Source organism: Archocentrus centrarchus, chromosome 3, assembly GCF_007364275.1.
Source record: "Archocentrus centrarchus isolate MPI-CPG fArcCen1 chromosome 3, fArcCen1, whole genome shotgun sequence".
NCBI classification, from domain to species: domain Eukaryota; kingdom Metazoa; phylum Chordata; class Actinopteri; order Cichliformes; family Cichlidae; genus Archocentrus; species Archocentrus centrarchus.
In genome coordinates this window covers 75925-96646 of record NC_044348.1, presented here as the reverse complement: position 1 = coordinate 96646, position 20722 = coordinate 75925, and the positions used below count along the sequence as shown (strand labels likewise).

The 20722-nt window shown below is 40.4% G+C and overlaps 1 protein-coding gene across 6 annotated transcripts in view; it reads right to left on the bottom strand.

The window, feature by feature from the left end:
* The window catches only part of tp53bp1 (tumor protein p53 binding protein, 1), a 33133-nt gene extending 20640 nt beyond the window's left edge, over positions 1-12493 (bottom strand). Inside the window, exons 1-16 of one of the 6 annotated variants that reach the window (XM_030718432.1) lie at positions 12457-12493; positions 11948-12136; positions 10786-10864; positions 10620-10704; positions 10469-10536; positions 10270-10380; positions 8736-8790; positions 8481-8650; positions 6808-6934; positions 6630-6724; positions 6360-6547; positions 3148-4258; positions 2163-2279; positions 1884-2075; positions 1727-1793; positions 22-114 (exon numbers count right to left, since the gene is read on the bottom strand). In XM_030718432.1, the coding sequence (XP_030574292.1) occupies positions 22-114; positions 1727-1793; positions 1884-2075; positions 2163-2279; positions 3148-4258; positions 6360-6547; positions 6630-6724; positions 6808-6934; positions 8481-8650; positions 8736-8790; positions 10270-10380; positions 10469-10536; positions 10620-10704; positions 10786-10864; positions 11948-12127 (2738 nt within the window). In that variant the 5' untranslated portion in view covers positions 12128-12136; positions 12457-12493. The other 5 variants (XM_030718425.1, XM_030718468.1, XM_030718441.1 and 2 more) reach the window with 5 other exon arrangements.
* Between the last annotated feature and the right edge of the window lie 8229 nt (positions 12494-20722).

Sequence of the window (20722 nt, the reverse complement as noted above, 5' to 3'; positions counted from 1 at the left end):
TTCAACGGTGCATGAGCTTACCTGACAAGTGTAGTGTTAGCTCCAGGCTGGCTGTCCTCCTCCGTCTCCTGCTGCCGGTGCACCTGCCTGACCCGCGAGAACACCGACGGACTGCTGGAAGATCAATATTGACTTTTACTTCTAAGACTAATACAATCTTAAAAGTTTAACTTCAAGAATGAGAGGTCAAAGAAGTGACAAAAACAAACTGAGGCTATTTAAAGATTTCTTTGACAAATTAAGAAAACCAGCATGTCTGTGCCCATTAAAAAAAAAAAAAAAAGATTTTCTTTGTGTATTAAACTGCCTAAAGTCCAGTCATTTTCACACATGCATGCTTACAGTTCTAGCAAATTAATAAGTCCAGATACCAAAATCTAATATGATCATTTGCTCTAAATGCTCTACCTGAGCTGTAAGTACAAAGTTTCTGCTGTGTGTTCATGTTCTTGTTTTTAAATTCTGGGAAATCATTTTAGCTGAATACTCTGTTTCATATGGAGAAGCTGTGGTTCAAGTTTCTGCTTCATTAATCAGTAAGATGATATATCCCACATACCACACACACACACCACTGAAAGACATTTTTTAAAGAAATTCAAGTGAGCACGTGAGCTTTATATAAAGTACAGTTATTAATGATTGAATTTTAATTACCAATTGTTTTACTCACAATTTTATCTAAGGTATGTAATATTTGTGGCCTCACCACTGTGTTAACATAACATTTTGTTAATCAGATATAAGTCACCTTTATGTTATGTTGAGCACCGTACCAGATGACTTTTTTTAACCTAACTACCCCATGATGTGTGTTTGTTTCCTTTTTCTGGGGACTGATTGTACCAGCAGCGCCAGTGTGGCTGCAGCTGCAGACACCCATCTCCCTATGTTAGTCTTGTCTGGTCTTCTCTGGATGGTTGTTCTGAATGAAATTTCGTTATATTATGACGGAATGACATTATATGATGTATGATGATTAATTTCGTTGTATGTATAATGACAATAAAGTTTTATTCTATTCTATTCTATAACAGAGATGTACAATATTTATAACATCGCTACTCTGAACCAGAGATCCCAAAAACACCTCACAGACATACGCCTTCATCTTGTTGGAAAACAGAAATGGCGTTGGTGAGATAAAATGTAATTTTCTTTCAGTGAGCTGAGCCAAACACAAAGACATCGGCAGTCAATACATTTACAAGGACAGCATTAAGTTCAGACTTTTGCCAACCTAAGAAGTAACATGTAAACACGTAAATGTTACTTTTCCATCCCAGCTGTTAAAGACAGTGAGCCAATGACTGAGCATGTCTGAAAGAGGCCTATTAACAAACCGATAAGAATTTTATATTAATTAATATAAATTAGATTTCACTTAGTTTTATGAACCAATTTAATAACTAAAATTTTGGTGCATATTTTTAACAAAGCAGTGCTTTCAAAATATCTATTTAATGATTTTAGAGTTCAATCAATACGATGTGTCAGCATCTCAAAACCAGGTAGGCAGAGAACATGAAGACACAGCATGAACAAGTAAACATAACAAAACTGATCCTCAAAGAACTAAATAGACTGAAATGCCTCACATGCTCATGTATACAGATGCTTATTTCAATTCATCATCTAGCACCATATTGTTGCAAGTAACAAGAAGAAGAATGAAAGTTCATCAATATACATAAAGACAAGTGTCAGCATTAGAGTACCAGGTTACCTGGTTACGGCCTGGGAAACAGTAGTAACCCTGGTGACAGATCCATCCTCTTCTGATAGTGTTGGCTCTGGGGGAAGCAAATGTATTGCTGAGCGAGTGATCAGAGCGTGCAGCAAGTAGATACTTATGCGTAAACAGTTTTTGGAACAGTTCTTACTCTGCAGGCTGAAACGCTCCGAGTTGCCCTCTTCAACAGGTGTCACCAGCTTCATCCTCAAACTCAGCTTCCCATCACTTTTTTCAGCTGTGTCATCAGCACTTCCACCCAAAACAATATCACTACTGGCCATCACCACATCTGCAGAGACGTCACCCACCACATCTGCCTTTTCAGAAAATGAGGTGATCTCTGGGAGGGGAAAAAAAAAAAAAACTACTAAGACCACGTGATGCTCTTTGACATTTGGTAAACCAGTTTGGTGACAGAGGAACTCACCGATAGGAGTGCTGTGTCTCAGCGTCTGCTTCAGCTGGTTGATTAGGGGCGGTGTGGCACCGACAACAGGACCAATCAACTCCCCTTCTTTAGGAAGTGTGAAGTGGAATGAAATTTCTGTAGCAGAGACACATGAGTGGAATTAGAATATTAAGATGTTTTGTCAGCTTAAAGATATCTTCATGACCCAAAAATGACATGGCCAGCAAAAGCAGACTACTGTTTATTTTTTATTTGGGAGATTATGGTATCCATTAGCATCGATGAGGAAGCTAAAAGGACAATTTAGGGTGGGCCCACATTGTAACTGACAAACTGCTTTTACATGACTGTGTAGTGCCTTTCATTCAGATCTGCCCCTCAATTATCATGTCTGTTTTCAAAACCCCAAGATTGCAGTGATGATAAAGCTCGGCTCAAGTATTCACAACGGGACCTCACTCATGACATTACAGTGGCCTCATCCATTTTTATAAAACAGTCTATCAATATAAAAGATGACTTACTATTCTAATTTTACAGAACGTTTCAGGTACCTCCTCAAGAAGTCTGAGTAGCAGAGAAATCTACTGAATACTTGGAGGAAGGGTTGATAATGAAAATGACACTTACATGAGGCAACCCTCAATTAGACATTTTGATTTCCTTGTTCTTTGACACTCTGATGTCAATTAAGTTCAGCAGGTCTTACACCACTGCTTATGTTTTCATAGGTTCACAGGACAAACCTATGGTAATCCTTAATGACAAAATAGCAGCATCCTAAGATGCATGTGTTTGACCATTTGAAAGTTATTCAAATTAACTTTACTTTTCAATATATCTGCTTAGAAGCCTGAAATAGTACAAGTAAACTACTGAAGAAAAAGAAAACCTATCCTAGGCCAAACTGTCCTGACTGTCAGGTTGAGAAATACCACTTTAAAGACCACACAGTGAACACAATTATCTGCTTACTGTCGTACAATATATGCACAATGTTTACCTCCCGAGCTATCGCTCAGGCTCTTGTCTTTGAGGGCCTCTGGTTCACAGCCCGTCCTCTCAGTCTGGGACAGCCGATCGGGAGCCGAGTTCACCGGTTTGTCCTGAGCCTGGGTTTCATGGCCATTGGTGGAGACTGACACTTGGCCTCTGACTGGCTGAGAACTGTTGGTCTTTGACTGCAAAGCCACATCTTTCTGGGAGTCTCTCTCACTGTCTGTTACAAAGATGACGCTGTCCTCTTTCTCATCTTCACTCTCCTCCTCCATGGGTTCAGGTGACAACAGCTGGCTCTCGGAGAGAACCAGAGCCATTCCCGGGGCACCCTCTGTGTTCTCCACCTCCATCGCCACCTCCTGATCCTCCTCTTCACCTTGCTCACATTTATCCATTGTATTTTTGTTTGTCTGGCTGTTACCAATCACCTCATGCTGCTTTGACAATGAATCCACAAACTGATTCTTCACAGTTCCTTCTGTCAAGTCTACAGAGGTCTTTACTGCATCCACAGCAGATGTTTGAGAGATCATGGACTGTGAAGGAAGACTGCAGGGCGTAGTGTCTGACGGAGTCTCCTGCACACAGCTTTTACCTGTCAGATCAGCTGAATCAAACTTTGTCTGCGAGCAAGATACTATGTCAGCACAGCCAGCATCTTTGCTGTCACTCTTCACATCTTTTACATTCACATTTTTTACATTCAACGAAACAGTTGCTTTTTGGGCCAGATTGGTCGATTCAATCTCAGCACATTCAATATGGCGCTTCGGTGATTCAGCAGAGGAGGACGCTTTGGAACTGGTGGCAGCTTGTGACTCAGATAGGACGGCTTTACTCTCATTTTTCTGATCACGACATGAAATCACAGAGTCGCTGGTGTCAACGCCGGGCGGCTCCTCAAGTTCCTCGATCTGTGTGGCTTGGCTGTCCTCCTCAATCCTTTCAGAGGTGTGCTGATGAGAGCTACTGCTCTCTGTGTTTACAGAGAGCTGCAAAGGCAAGGTGAAAGGAGCTGACTCCAGATGATGAGACTCTGTCTCACAAGGCAATGATGCTGACTTTTCATCTGTCTGTCGTGGTGCCTCTTGGCTCTGTGTCGGAACAAATACGTCCTAAAAACCAGATAAAGAAAACACGGATATCAAACTGGAGCCGAAACTAAAGAAAAGATTTATTATCATTTCAGTAACTAAAGTGGACCTATTCAATTATTTATTTTCTCCACATACGCTACGCTAGTGAACTGTCACATTACCTATGGCCAAAGTTTCAAAAAAAGTCTACATTACTGTGCAAACATCTTGAGTTACCCTTCAATTCATTATATTTTGCTAGGAAATGGGAATAGGTGCAGTGATTTATTGAAACATGTGCAAACATACATGGAAATACAGTATATAAAGCTACAACAGAGTTCGTGCAGCTGTTTCCACAGCTTTAAACCACCTTTATTCTTCAACACAACCTGAACGCTCTTAAGGAGCTTTCTCTCATATCTTTAATTAACCTTCAGGAAGAGTTCTCCAGGCTTCTACTTCAATAATGTTGATGTCTCTGCTCTAGGGAGGCCGATCCATGACTGCATATGCCAAATTTCATGGCTCAACTCCTTGTGGTTTTGGAGTCTATAGACTGGAAAGGTAAAACCTCATGGACAAAAGGAGGGACATGACATCCTCCTGCTTTACATCAGGCGGGAGGATAAAAATGAAGCAGCTGCCAATCAGACACTTTCCAGATGGTATTAAAATGTGACTGTAGTTTTCCGCATTCACAATTCCATCTATTTTGACAGGATCCCCAACGTCACGAGCTAAAATGCAGCCCCAAACCATGAAAGAGCCTCCACCTTATTTTAGAGATAGCTGTAGACACTCACTATTGTACCTGTCTCCTGACCTCCTCTGCACATATTTATAACAAACTGAACCAAATATTTCACATTTGAATTCATCAGTCTACTGATTTTCAGTCCAGTTCTTCTACTTGAGGCTTCCTTCCCCACCTGACGAATTGCTTCTTGACAGCCACCCTCCTACTGAGACCATTTCAGATGGGGCTTTAGCAAACAGCAGATGGATTAACTTAAGGGCCATACACATCTCTCAGGTCCAGCGTCAGGTCTTTGCTGGAGTTCTTTCTATTTCTTAAGAGCATGACTTTCAGTTACTGTCTATGTGCGGTACATAGTTTAAATTTTGCACCAACATGGTGAGAAAACTGTCAAACTGTTACCTCTGGCATTGTTCGTAAAGTCATCTGTGGAAATTATAGTAACAAATTATGTGTTTGTAACAGGCTGCAAGTTGCAAAGAGGCTGAAGACACAGTTTAAGATTGGTTCTTTGTCAAGTTCCCTGTAATGTGTAGACATAGCACTGGTTCATTCCTTGAGTTGGGTGCATTTTTAAGCTTGAAAATTTCATAGGTCGGTGTTAAGTGGCTTAAAAATATTCTGATCTGAAAATGAGTAAAAAAGCAGCCAATGTCCAAAGAAAAAAATTGAAAGACCATCAGAAAGCCTGAAGAACCATTGCTCAAGACTGCTTCAAAAGAAATTACAATAAACTCTGGCTGCTTGGAAGCAAAATGTAAACAAATGAGGGGTGACTCAAGACTTTTACACAGTACTGTATGTACAAGTAATCCTTATGAGTCAAAATGTACCTTTTCGCCTCTAAATGCTTCGTTTTAGACAGCCGGCACAATGTAACTGAGAGGCCACATCCTTAATATTCTGAACTGTGAAACATGCAAAGTTATGCTGGTGGAGACCAAGAACAAAAGATACAAACTAGTACGCTTAAAACTGGGTTAAGAATTTTCACCACCAGCAGTCCAGAACTCCAAGTAACTGCTCTCCTTCTCAGAGAAATAAGTACATAACACCTTTCTTTGATAAATGATTCACAAAAAAATTAGTGCTGCCACAATAAATCAATTCATTCCTCAACCAATTGGTCAACTGACACACAATTGACCACACAACATAATTTGCTGCTCTTTTCTGTTTTTTGATTAACAAGTCAAACAATTTGTCTCAGTGTCACCTTGGGCTCTCTGACTTGAGTAGGTTTCTCTATTTTCTGATATTTCATACTATTTCTGATATATACTCCATTCATCCACTTTCTAACTTATAAATTGATATCAACAGGTAAATAAGGAAATTTTTAAACAGGCTGGTTAAACTAGAGAAGAATGAAGAACATACATGAGAAAACTCTGGCTGGGAGGGTACAGAGAGAGTTCGCTCTAACACAAAACCAGGTGAATTCTGGGATACGGGAGTAGATGCAGATGGTTGTGGCTTAGAGGCAGCCTCAGTTTCCATTGGCTCATCCTTTTCCCCTGCCTCCCTGTCATCTGGGGGCAACGACGTGTCCATCTGCGAATCAGCACCTGACAATGCAAAAGAACGTTGGCTTTATCCAGCAGCTGGCTCGATATCGGAATTTAAATTCAGACAGTGATGCAGGTTTACCATGTTCATTCTCTGGTTCAGTTGGGGAGCTGGGAACTATTAAAGGAGTATGGCTAAAGTTGTCTGGGGTTGGGGCAACATAATCAACAGAGCTCCTAGGGGAGAGAGAAGGACATCAGCTCATTTTTCAGGTTGTTTTTGTCTGTGGATGAATACAAAGAAACAACATGTAGCTTACTGGGACAGACTCTCCTGCACCAGTGTTCCCTGTCCTGAGAGATGCAGCAGTTGTAGGGTGTGGGCTGGCGTCGGGGTGGGGTGACCCTGCTGCTCCGGCTCAGATACTGTACTGTCCACTGCAGCACCTGAGAGCAATACAGAGGTAAAATGAGAGAAAGAAACAGATCGTTTTCTGTTCGACTGGCATGACTAAAATCAGGCTGTAGAAGAGAAAAAAAAGAACAGAATATCTTCTATTACCTATAAATCTTGAAAGACAACTGCTTTGAGTTTCAGCCTGTTTACTAAAAACCATGCTGTCCTGTGAAAACCTACTTTCAAGAACATAGTATTCAGTCCAATACAGTGGGCCATTGTTTCTAGATCACATTTAAACCCATCAAGGGATGAGTTATTTTGATTCTAGCACACACACTGGTTCAATATGGCTGTAACAACGGGCCAGTTCATTCAGTTTAATTCCATGTCAGGAGAATACCAGTGTACCCATACATTGAAAGAGCTTAGACAGCATGGAGGAAGATTAGAACAAAGGAGCGTCGGCCATTTAGAGGCATTTTATACTTACTATGCCAACAAGTTCTGTTTGTTTGTCTTCAGTGAATTAATTATGATCTAACAGCAAAAAAAGATCAAATCAGGTGATGTAAAAACTTTGTCAATGGTGCTTTCCCTGTCGACTTATTTTTGTTATATTATATTCAACACTTGTTGGTAAGCTTTTATTGCACTTACAACAATACAAGCTGTTGACCAAGTTAAGGTCATCTTCAGTTTACTCTTCTCATCTACTCAGAGAGCAGAGAACGAGACACTAATCTAACAGCAAAACTGATTCTTTCACCGAGTTGAAATGTAACTAGTGCAAATCATTTAGGTAGATAACTTTTATTACTGGTAAATTATTTTTTTAGTAATGAATGACAATTCAGTAAATCTATACAATTCACATATATATTTGTTACACTGTGTCTTACAAAGAAAAGCAGTGTTTTACGTAAGCATGACGCTCACTTGCATATAAAAGAAAGAATCCCAGTCTCTTCCTCACAGTGAGGAATACATAAGAACATTTAATCCAATCAGTTATCTGTATCAAGAAAGTTATATTGGTGCTTCACAACACCTGTCCCTTTGACAAATACTGGATTAGTAAATGGTAAACATACAACATAGGGTCAAAGTATGGGGTGTGGATGACCAGGGGAAGACATGGAGTGAGTCTAGAATGAATGAATGTCATTTTTGTAGAAGGGGATAAAAACAAACAAACAAAAAAGCATCTAGACTTTTTTTGATGCGATCCTGACCCCTAAAATTGAACTTGGATCCTTTTTAATTGTACTGATTAACCAAAACTGTGGGTGCAAATTTTTCCCCAGTCTCAAAAAATAAATCTTAGAATTTAAAAATACATGGTTGACACAGTACAGATGTAAATCTGCTGAGATGTGCTTTTCTGTTATCCAGAGGCTACTAATTGAAACATTAGATTTCAAAAGGTCTATCCAAATAGTTCACTGACTGACAGACAGCAACCTCATAATGCAAGAAATGCCACAACTCACACTTACTAATGCTTGCTTAAAGTCTTTCTGATGTGATATTCTGTTGTAATAAACATAAAAAAAAGAACTCATGCATGATCCCTTAAGTGCTACATGAATGTACCTGTCTTATCAGCATCAAACAGATCATCCTGTGAGGACAGGATCTCACAGTCCTGCTGGTCCTGCTCAGCAGAGGCCTGCAGGTTCTGAGAGTGCAGCAGAACCTGGACACTCAGCTGCCTGCCTGACTGACCCAAAGACTCTGATGAGCTGCTGGAGCTCACCTCAGACCTGGAGAAGAAAATACATTTCAGTACAAGGTCAGAATGCAAATCTCTAATGAATGCAGAATTTAAAGCATCACATGGAGCTGTACCTTAGCACTTTGTTGTCTTGACTCTCTGAAGTTCTGGAACTGATGTTTTGCTCTGCTGGGGATGAAAAGACCATCAGTTAATCTATTTGAAGTCAATAAGAATGCTCTGATCAGGCACCAGCTAAATCAATATTACACCCAGTTATCATTCTGCATCCAGAGGGATCAGGAATGCCTCTCTGTTGCAACAATAGACTGTATACCAAGGACGGCTAGACACATGGTGACGTTACCCACTTGCTTGTAAAGCCCATGTCAAAGCCTCAACTTTTTAATCGCTGCCATGTTGGTTATTTGGAGGCAGAAGTATGGCTGTCTGATTATAGCAATAAGCATAATCACAATTCCTCTGTTCAATAATTGCTATTTAATGGGTGCAGGTGACCATGTATGCTGCATAGCACTGCAGGCGGCATGGGTTTGCGTCCCAGCCCATGGCCATTTACTCCATGTCTTCCCCCATTCCTGTCTCTCTCACTGTAACCTATCAAATAAAGCGGCGAAAAAGGCCAAAAAAAAATAATAATTACAATTTAAATTACTCAATGTGATTATTGACAAACATGAAATTTAAATATAGCCCAAATCTAATAAAATAAAAAAATAAAAAAGGTGGACATGGTGGGGAACATGGAGTCATCTGGTTGGGAGTTAGGTCTAGACTAGCTGGTGGTGTTGACTGTAAAAGCCCTTTTAGCAAGGGCAACTGCCAGTTCCTGCTGTCCTGAAGCCTTCACCACGGGACACATGCAGTGGCAGATGGGGCAAGGAGAGCCACAGCAGGCATGGGGAGAGCAATAGATAGACAATAGCTAATCAACAGCTGAGTTATGTGCCACTGAAAGCAGACCAGGTGGGACACCCTTGGCAATCTGACATCAAAGGCATTAGTGATCTTTTCACAGGTTCAATTACTGAAATCTTTTGCTTCTTCTTGTTGACCAATGGCTCCCTTTCTGACATCTTGGAAACGGCTGGATTAAACTGAGTGAATTTGTGCTTAAGAGAGGAGTGAAACCAAAGGGAATGAGCATGCTTGATTTACAGCAAGACAAAAGCAGCTTGGATAGCAAATTGTATCCATCCATGTATGCACCAAAAAGACGAACACCTGCTAATTAGGCTAAGTAACAGTAATAAAAAAATTTATATTTAAAATATTAAAAAAAGTTCCACTCTCAAAAACTGAAGTACAGAGTTCTTGGATGGGTGATTAGTACAATTAAACATACAACAAGTCAATATTTGTCAGATAATTTCATTAAAACGGTTCCAAAACAGCATAAACACATTCAGGACATTCAACTATGCAAATATGGACATTCACCTGAAAGTCATAGCAACTATGCCTCCAGGTTTTGCCTGTTTGTTCTAACCAAGGCACATTTCATGTATTTCCCAACCATCACGAGGTAAACCAGAGAGCAACTGCCCCAAAGCAGAAAGAAAAGCAGCTGAATGCAGCCCTTTATTAATGCAGATAATGACAATGTAATACAGGACGGATTAAAAACATGGCTAAAAGTCTTTATACCTAATTTTCTGCATCTCTCACCATCTTCCTCCTGACTGTTCAGCGCTTCAGCACACAGATCCTGAGTCTGAGAAAGCTCGAGAAAACCAAACTGAGAAGATCCCCCTGAAACTAAACAAATGATAACAGTTATTTAAAAGTACTACACTGAATGGATGATAGATGCTTTTGTACTCTAATGTGTTAGAAAAATATGTACCATCAGCCTGAATACAGTGTGTGGTAGAATCAGCCCCAGAATCCATGTCAGTGTCCTCTGGTACACACCTGAAAAAATATAGTCAAACCCTTTATCTCCATCTGACCACGAACATTATATCAAACTGCAAAAGTGGATTCACCACACATACTTTTTCTTGTTTGGAGGAGGGCAGATGTTTAGAACTTGACTCTCCTCCTGGAATGCTGAACTGGGGTTGGCTGCAGCAAGACCATCTAAGAAAGAAAGAAAACAGCTGTATCTTTTAATTCAGTGAAAGGGACATTAAAGTGCACAACACTACAAAAAGCACTTACCGGGTTCAGCCTGGTTGTTGCTCTCCGACTGGCTGTCAGTCTGAGAGCACCTGCTTCCTATTGGTGAAGATATCAATTCCTAGATGACAGAAAAAATTTTTTTTATAGAGATTGTAATGTAAATGATAGTTATGTTGCATTAGTAACTTTTAAGGTGAGAGTTTTTTGGGGGGAGTCTAAACTAATTCAAAGCCATACAACAACTAATAAATGGCAATCATTACCTCTTCTACAGATGCCTGAATGCTGTATTTCAGTCACTTAACTGTTTCAGTGTGTTCCCAGAGGTTGACTGCATTGGAGAGTGGAGGAGAAACCACCTGACAGCAAAATGGTCTGAACAGAAAGCCAGGGCAGGCCTTTGTGTGGGGAGTCTGTATATTCTTTACATATGAACTGCAATGTCCTCCCAAGATTCAAGAGAAATGCAGGTTTGGTGGTCCTGAGACCTCTGAGATGCCCATAACTCGAGATGTGAATTTAAATATTTGTCAGTATGTTTGTTACAGATTAACAGCCTGTCAAAAACAAGTCTGGCAGCCTGTCCAGACTGTAGCCTGCCTTTGACCCAGTTTTTCCAAGTGAACCCAATTTATGAATAGACGGTGGCTACATAGAAATGTGGACAGGTTGAGAGCAATTTTCTGTGAAAAAAGCCACGCGTGTTACCAGGTATGTTACAAAAAGATTTCATTCTTTCCAATTATATCTGAAACCTGTGCAGAGGGAAAGATCGTGGAAAAAATTAATTTTGATACCTAAACCACATGAATAGCCCCAAAAAAATAATGAATTTATAGCCAATTAACTACTCCTAATAACGCCATGACGGAATCCGGCTTTGAAAACAGAACATTCCGGGAATTAATTAATAAACTACTTTCTGATCAAGAAAACATGATGAAACTAGGTTAGTTTTAAGTTGAGACATAAAATTACGCGTCCATATGCCTTAATATGTCCAAATGTGCGATCACTGCTGTTTGCAGAGTACGAGAGGCTCCCAGCAGGTGAGCTCGGAGATTGTAACACACCTGGTGTTACCATTTTACTCAAGTAAAAATCTCTGCTACATGTACTTACTTTGGGCATTTCAAAGTAATTAATAACTAACCTCATTACCGACATAACATCTGCTCGATAAGATCAGTGTGAACCTTACCAGTACCGGACTGCGAGCGGTGGGCTGCAGGCTGGACAGGCGGCGGGCCAGCAAAGCTCGGTAGCTGCTTTCGGGATCGTCTTCCAAAGCGACACTGTCCGGCTGGGAGTCCTCCACTATCAAACACGGATTCTCTGGCTGAGGCAGGCTGGAGTCCAGTTCACTTCCACCGGGATCCATGGGGTCAGGCTGAGGACAGGAGACGAGCTGCGGTTAGCTAGCCGGGCCGCAGGGAAACAACAGAGATGGAGCCACGTGAGTGCCCGTAGCCGGTTATCTGAAAGCACCCGCTGCTAGTATTAGCTACATTTAAAGGCTAGCAGCTAACGCTCCACCCAAAAACAAAGGGTGCTGCTTCCTGCTAAAAAGCCAGTCTGCCCCAGAGAATCTCAACCATACGCCTACAAGTGCCAGGTAAATTTACCGGTAAGCCAGCAAGGTAATTAAAAACTGGTTCGCATATTTATCTAGCGGCTGCTTATTATTTTCTTTAGAAAAAACAAACGTACACACACCCCCACTTCGGCACAGCTCGCGTCCTCGCGGTAAAACTTGGTAGAAGCAATTTCATTGGTTCAGCTGTAACGATGGCGTCACAGGGAAACGCTGATTAGTTTGATGGTTGCAGGACGGGTATGGGCACAAGATATATTTGTATGCGTTCATCGTATTCCTGTTAATATAGCAGTATATACTATTTCTATTACTAAATAATGTGTGTATTATACAAGCTCAGATACTTTACAAATAATGGATATATATGAAAAACTGATATTTCATTACTAAATACTATAAATATATTACATATATATATGAATATAATATATAAACACAAATATAGAGGAGAAATATATAGGAGAGAGGTCTCCCGCCTGGAGAACCGGTGCCGGGAGAACCATCTCCTGCTCAATGTCAGCAAAACAAAGGAACTGATCGTGGACTTCAGCAGGAAGCAGCAGAGGGACTACCATCCACTTGTCATCAGTGGTCCTGAGGTGGAAAGAGTGGACACTTTCAAATACCTGGGAGTGACCATCTCACAGGACCTGTCCTGGACTCATCACATAAACATCACTGTGAAGAAGGCCAGACAGCGTCTCTACCTCCTCAGGCGGCTGAGAGACTTCAAGCTCCCACTCAAGGTGCTCAGGAACTTTTACACCTGCACCATTGAGAGCATCATGCGTGGGAGCATCACCACCTGGATGGGAAACTGCACCAAGCAGGACTTCATGGCCCTAAAAAGGGTGGTTCGTTCAGCTGAACGGACCATCAGAACCACCCTCCCCAACCTGCAGGACATTTACACCAAGCAGTGCAGGCTGAGAGCCATGAAGATCCTAAAACAGCCCAGCCACCCCGGACACTCTCTCTTCTCCCTGCTCCCATCAGGCCGGCGTTACCGCTGCCTGAGGACTAAGACTGAAAGGTTGAAGAAGAGTTTTTACCCACAAGCCATCCGTCTGCTCAACTCTGAGCCCTAACTGGACCATTATTGCACAGTGTAAATATTATAATTTAAAAAGTGTGTATAGTGTATAGTATATAGAGTATAGTGTATAGTGTGAATTACTTATTTTTATTTTTATTCTTCTTATTTATATGTGTGTATATATGGTTGCAGGTACAAAATACATTTCACTGTGCATTGTACTGTGTATAACTGTGCATGTGACAAATAAACACTATCTTATCTTATCTTAAATAAATACACTAATCTTTTCTTAATTCTTGTTTGCTTTAAATGCATTCAGCCCCTTAGCCCCTTAACAATAGGTATTTTATTAAATCTTAAGGACACTTCAAGGTTTTTTGCGTTACACTGTGGAGTTTCACACCTTGTCATGATAAATCGTATCTACGAGAGAAATATAGGACACTGGGTCCCGCGCTGGGATCTCAAAGACCTTCATGGGTCCTTGTGGGGTTTTCAGGGACTCCAGCAAGAAGAGATATAAGTTCAGTTTTTTTTAACTGTAATTCCCCTCAAGAATTTATGTGCACAGATTATATGTCACCTGATATGCTGAATACAGTAAGGTCTGTGTTTTTTATATTTTGGTATCACTGATTTTTAGAAAAGGGGAAACCTGAAACCAAACCTGACTACGTGATGTAATATATGTGCATCTGCAGATCTATCACTTTCAGTTTAAATAATCTGTAAAATTCAGGTCTCCCTCTCTTTTGGACTGCCTGCGCTGTTATAAAAGAAATGAATCTCTATCAGAACTTGTGATCACAGTGATTAAAACTGCAGTGAAGCACGTGTTTATTAGATGCACTCTGTAATGAGTTCTTAATCTTGTGCTGCGTGCTTGCGGGTTTGCACATTAATATTAAGTGACTTTGTCATGATTTGACAGCCCCAGTTTCCATGGAGACACCACATTACCAGTAACACCGCAGTCTATGCTAATGTAGATCACAGTTTGGCAGAGAAAGTACAAAGCAGCAGCCTCTCACAGCGCATTATTGGTCCAATAATGCGCTGTGAGAGGTCTGGGGTGCACAGCAGGCCTTTAAAACAAAACAAAAGCCGGGTGGGCCAAAAAGACATAAACACCATCTTCAAGAATCAAGAAGACTCCGAATAACAGTCACCACAACCATGAAATGGTCACAAGGAAAGGTTAGATTTAAGAAAGGGTGATGGGGTCATTTAGGTATCAAATGATATCCTGTGAGTAATTTTATAGCGATATTGACTAATGAAGACTAATGAAGCAGGATGAGGTCACTTCAAGTGATTGCAGGCTCTAAGTTCGTTCATTTTTTACTTAATAAGGCTGTAAATGTCTGTGCAGAGTGATTTGTATGGTCGTTATCTTTGTGCGCCCCGTGTGTGTGTTTGAGCTCAGCCTCTGTCGACCTTTATCTATTCTGCTCAGCTTAAAGGTGCATAATGCCAGACAGAAAAGATAGGCCCTGGTCCTCTGACACAGGGAAGCAGCAGCATCAGCAGGAGCAGGGATACTGACCGGCATTTCAATATGGAGACATGTGGCTGGCAACAATGCAATAATGAAGCCCAGATTGTGCCAAATAGATCGCGGTGGCTCTATTCACGATAACAAAAGACGAGGAAGTGTCATTTTCGTCCGTAGCTGGATGGATGCTGGTGGGCATCAGCTTCCTGCAGCCAACCTTACGACTGGCACCGCGAAGTTCAGCGTCACATCGTCATTTCTGCAGGTCGGCCTGACACCCACATTAAGAAATGCGCAGGCACTACCCAAAATGTCTAATCTGAGCCACCTCTGCTGGAGCCGGCAGACACAAACACACGGACACACCGTGGAAGCTTACAACGCTGCGCCTTCTTCTTTACCGCAATGCAAAAAGAAACAAAAGAGCTTTTACCTTTCGAGATCAATATGTCTGCTCCTGGGCTTTCCAATTTCTTTCACTGTCCCGTTGCTTGGAATAATAAGGCGTCCAGCATCGCTCAGTTCCTCCTTGCCTCTGTTTTGCTGAGAGTCGGGGTGTGGGATATACACGCATGGCACGTAAAGATGCAAAGGCATTTTTAATGTAGATATCATGCTCCGCTTCTCTGGAGTCAAACGCGGCAGCGCCCTATTGATTAGACTAATTTGGAAAGACAAAACGATTTTTTTGCCTCCCACAAACAAAAATTAAGTCCCGAATTAAATGAAACATTAAGTGTATTCTCTCGAATTTATAATCAGCTAGCTCGATTTATTTCTAAAGTCATTTACTGTCTGGTTTGGAGATTATTTACTAATCTGTTTCAAGTATTGTACTGAAAATGTGACAGAAACGAGTTTTTTCTTTTTTTTTTTTCTTTATATTTTTATGTGTACTGATACTTTACACCAACAAACTTTGGACGTATGTGATTATGCATGTTACAAATAAAATAGCCCCCCAAAATAAAAAAAAAGGTTTTTGTCATAGATTTCCTTTGAGCATTTGTGTGTATAGACTAGGGGACTTGCATTAAGTTTTGAACAGTCACAAATCATGATGAAAAACATCTGAACTATTAAAATAAACTGAAATAATGTGTCTTACAAGTCTACAGAAAAAAAGAAAGTGGTCTGACACGTCTTCAAGAGAGACCATAAATGGGAAACATGTAAATAATTAATCATAAAACATAATGATAAATCTGGAGTAATTCGGAAGTGACACAAATGATGCAAAGTGGCGCATAATGAGGAAATGAGGTATCTGAAGCTCAAAATCATCTGATGAGGTTCCTCACACCCCTCACTTAGTAGCCTGACCCCCAGTACTCAAGCAAAACCTACAATCATGGGGGTCCAGGTGTCCTCCCTCAGGAAATTTGGATCCAAAACCATTTCTGGTAAATTTTGCTTCTTCTCTATATCATTTTATGAGGGAAGTGTCTATCTACTTAGAAACAGTTGGAAAAAACTAAAGGAAAACACAAAAATCAGGTATCCATTCATCATTTTTGTCCTCGTGTGTGTTGCCAGACTGAGAGTTGAATGTAATCAGTTGACAAGTCTGTCTGATAGCAGCCCTTTATTTGTAAAAGTAACTTTTTAAAATCTGTTAAATGGATCTCTTTTTCATAAAGTAATTAGTCAGCCTTTGGAAGTTGATAGCTCAGATGAATTTCCTACAATTTTCAGCACATTCACATTCTGGATAAACAGGGCGGACCCGTGGCAGTTGCTGTTGGGACGCAAGTTGGGGTCTGATCAACCCCAGCTGGGTCACCTTGGTGAGGGTGTGTGATGTTGAAAGACCCAAAACACCCGATGAGCCCAGGTTACATCAATGATGATGGATTTTTTAGGAATCATGAACATCTCAGCTGTGTTATTGAAACAGGAAGCACAGGCTTGTAGCAAATTAGCAACAACACTTCTGAAAACAGTGGCTCTTTACTTGCTTGTTTTCAGGCTGAAAAACTGTCCTGATATTGGACTTCCTCTCTGCAATAAACCAGAGAAGAGGAGGCGAGGCTGTGCAGCTGAGACACACCCCCTGCACCCATCCTGAAGTCTATGCTTGTGCTTTCGTCAGACTTATTTTCTACAGCATTTGAGAGCACATACAGTCACTGTGACTGTTGATACAATAAGTTAAACTTTCTGAAGTGAAAACATATTAGTGCTGCATTTTAGGATGTGACCTGCACTTCATGATATTTTGGACATATCTATATTTTAAGAGCTATTTTTATGCCTTTAAATTGACCAGTTAAATTACAGCAGTTACAACATTATGTGGGACATACAATTTGTACATGTTTATTTTTCTATTGTTACACATTTTTTTGTATCCATCATTTTCTGCCTTTTTGCAACTTAAAGGGGGTCTTTTATGTTAATTTCTAGCTCCATGTTTATATATATATATATATATATATATATATATATATATATATATATATATATATAAATAAATAAATTACTTTTCCTGGGGGGGTGGGATCTGCTGTTGTAGCTCTTTTTTCTCCCAGCAGAGGCCAGCAGATACTCTGGAGTGTTTGACCCTGGACTGCTGACTCACTCCTGGTAATGCACATCTTCCCAAGGAGCGATTTTCTGTAAGGAGTCAAATTAAACCCCACAGTGAGCAATCACTGGAGCAGGAGAAGTCAGAGCCTACAGCCACAGTCCTGTGCTGCAAATTTAAAAAAAAGAAAAAAGAATAACAAGCTTTCAAAAGGATTAAAGGTCCATTAAAACCCACAATTATAAAAGGTTTCAAAAGACAAATAGTTGAGAACATCTGGTACTCAGGATTTGCTGTCAAGAAGGAAAAACTATTAAAAAGATTAAATGCATATGTGTTGTAAGAATAAAAGGTACAAGAGAAGTCTGTGTGGGATTGAGTATTTGCATTGATTCACTTTGGAGGGGGGTGTCCTGTAATGGCAAATTGCAAGAGAGAAACGAGACTATCAAGTTGCTCCATGCAGCGATCCTGCCAAAGCATTGCAATATAAGAAAGACAGATTACATAGCAAGTAAAATGAATTTAAACTTAATGCAAAAATAAGGAAAATTGTCTTTGGTTAATTATCTCTGTGCTGTAATGATGCTTCTTGGCAATAAATCTTATGTAAGGAATTCACAATTGTGAATTGCACCCATGAAAAACTTGCAAACAGTTTGGGGTTGTTTATTGGATTGGATGACTGAAGTCTGGAGAACTGAGACATGCTGCCAATTTAGCAATTTATTCATTTAACAAACAGGAGCCTCAGCAGCATGTGGAAGAACCATACACAACCACAACAGCCTGGCACCTCCTCCTCATGCTGGTCACATACTGCTGTGGGATGGCATCTCATTCTTCAACCAGCATTTGTTGCAAGTCAGCCAGTGAGGGTGTGTGTTGGTCACTATGACACAAACAGCACATACACAGTGTCACAGCATTGTTACAGCAAAAAACTAATCAACCAAACACAAATTTCCTTACTTTCTGTGCTAAGTTTAGTTTATTTCTCCAAAGAGGCTAAAGTGATGTGAACAAATAGATTCAAATGTCAAAAACATCAGCAACAGGAATAAACAACAGGGGACAAATACTGATTTATAGACAAGACAATGGACTGAAGGACTGGTTCATTTTAAAACCAGGCTGACTCTAATTTGTAACAGTTAGAACGCTTTGTTTTAGTGTGGCCAGAGTACATTCATTTCATATTTGTATTCTAACCTAACCTAGTCACTTTCACTCAAAGAACTAGTTTGTGAAATGAAGATTCTTCATTCTCACTATCTAACAAAAGTAAAAAATAAATAAATAAAATAACCCACAAGCTCTTGTGCACTAGCAGATGTTAAGACATAAAAACTGTTTTTGTTTTCTCCAAGTCTCTCCACCCCTGTCTGTTGCCTTCCCTTTGCTCAAGGCTTGGATGTCTGCCCAGAGTGTACCAATATCTGCAGTGCAGGACACGCATCATTCATTCTGCAGGACTTACTAAAAAAAAAGAGAGAAACTGAAACACGTTTTAGCATGAGTTTCACATCCATTCATGTAGCAATGGCTGTTGGTATTTATGCAAACACAAGACCACGATAGAAAAGCTGTGATGTTCAAAGGACTCATTCTGTCTCTTTATGTATAATAATGAGAAATGACACAGGGAAAAAGTATTGATACAATCCCAACAATGAAACATGGTGGTGGCAGCATCATGCTATGGGGGTGTTTTTCAGCTGCAGGGACAGGACGACTGGTTGCAATTGAAGGAAGATGAATGCGGCCAAGTACAGAGATATCCTGGAAGAAAACCTCTTCCAGAGTGCTCGGCCCAGTCTGAGGTCCTGAAGGTTCACCTTCCAACAAGACAATGACCCTAAGCACACAGCTAAAATAACAAAGGAGTGGCTTCGGAACAACTCTGTGACCATTCTTGACTGGCCCAGCCAGAGCCCTGACCTAAACCCAATTGAGCATCCCTGGAGAGACCTGAAAATGGCTGTCCACCAACGTTCACCATCCAACCTGATGGAACCGGAGAGGATCTGCAAGGAAGAATGGCAGAGGATCCCCAAATCCAGGTGTGAAAAACTTGTTGTATCATTCCCAAGAGGACTCATGGCTGTACTAGCTCAAAAGGGAGTTTCTACTCAATACTGAGCAAAGGGTCTGAATACTTATGACCATGTGATATTTCAGTTTTTCTTTTTTTTTTTAAATTTGTAAACATTTCTACATTTTCTGGATTTTTCTGTCTTTTTTGATTTTAGCAAATGGCTGCACTGAAACAAAGAGTGAAAATTTTAAAGGGGTTTGAATACTTTCCGTTCCCGCTGTAAATGAAACTGGATTGAACTGACAACAATGGAACCATATGATACAGAAGAATTGAACAAGGCACTAACATAAATAAAATAACATAAATTTATTGATAATTTTTGTTTCTTCAAGGACTTAATTATAAGAAGTTGCAGAATAGGAGCAAATATATCCATTATAAATGATAACAGTTTTTAGCAGAGTCACACATTTGTTGTCACTATAATAGCAACTTTCAACTTTCATATTGCTTCATCATTCACATGAAGCCTAAAATAATTGTTTTTCTGATGACTGTGAGCTTTTGTCAGCGTTACTCTCTGCACAGATGAAGCACTGTTCTGTTCACGATTTGAACAAAGAAGTGTCAGTTCAGTAATCAAAGGCACATTGCCTGGTACTCACAGTGACACAGATATAAATAGAAGCTTTGTTTGCCACAAATGTCTAAGTTCCAGACACCTTTGTCTGGAAGTAAGAACTTTATACAAAAACAATATGAGGCAGCATTGCACTGAATAAGCCATCAAAATATTCTGTTTAAAAATGTTTACATCAACAGCTTTATGAATATTTTCAAGCATTTGAACATGAAAATTTACTCTTTTTAAAAACTCTGTGGAAAAGAAATTGGCACTTTGATGCTGTAAAATCTTTTTAAGCTTCAGCTGTCTCATATAGGAAATATGATCAACATTAATTCTCATATCCCTCTCTTCTTTTTGTCCAATGGCATGCTGCAACATCAAATAGCCACATAACCTGCGATCCAATCCAGTATCCAGCTTCTGCTGAGCCACGCCTATCGCTCCTCCCACCTTGTCCTGCACTGTCATGGTGCTCACTCTGGATGCAGTTGTCATGGAGATGGAAAAGGGCTCAGCGTCCATTAGTGGCACTGTTACCATGGAAATCCCTATCTCAGCCACTGCCTCTGTGGAGCGAGCAGAACCGGAGGAGTCTGTTCAGCACCACGGACAGCACCACCCCGGTGCTGCATTCCAGCACAGAAACTAT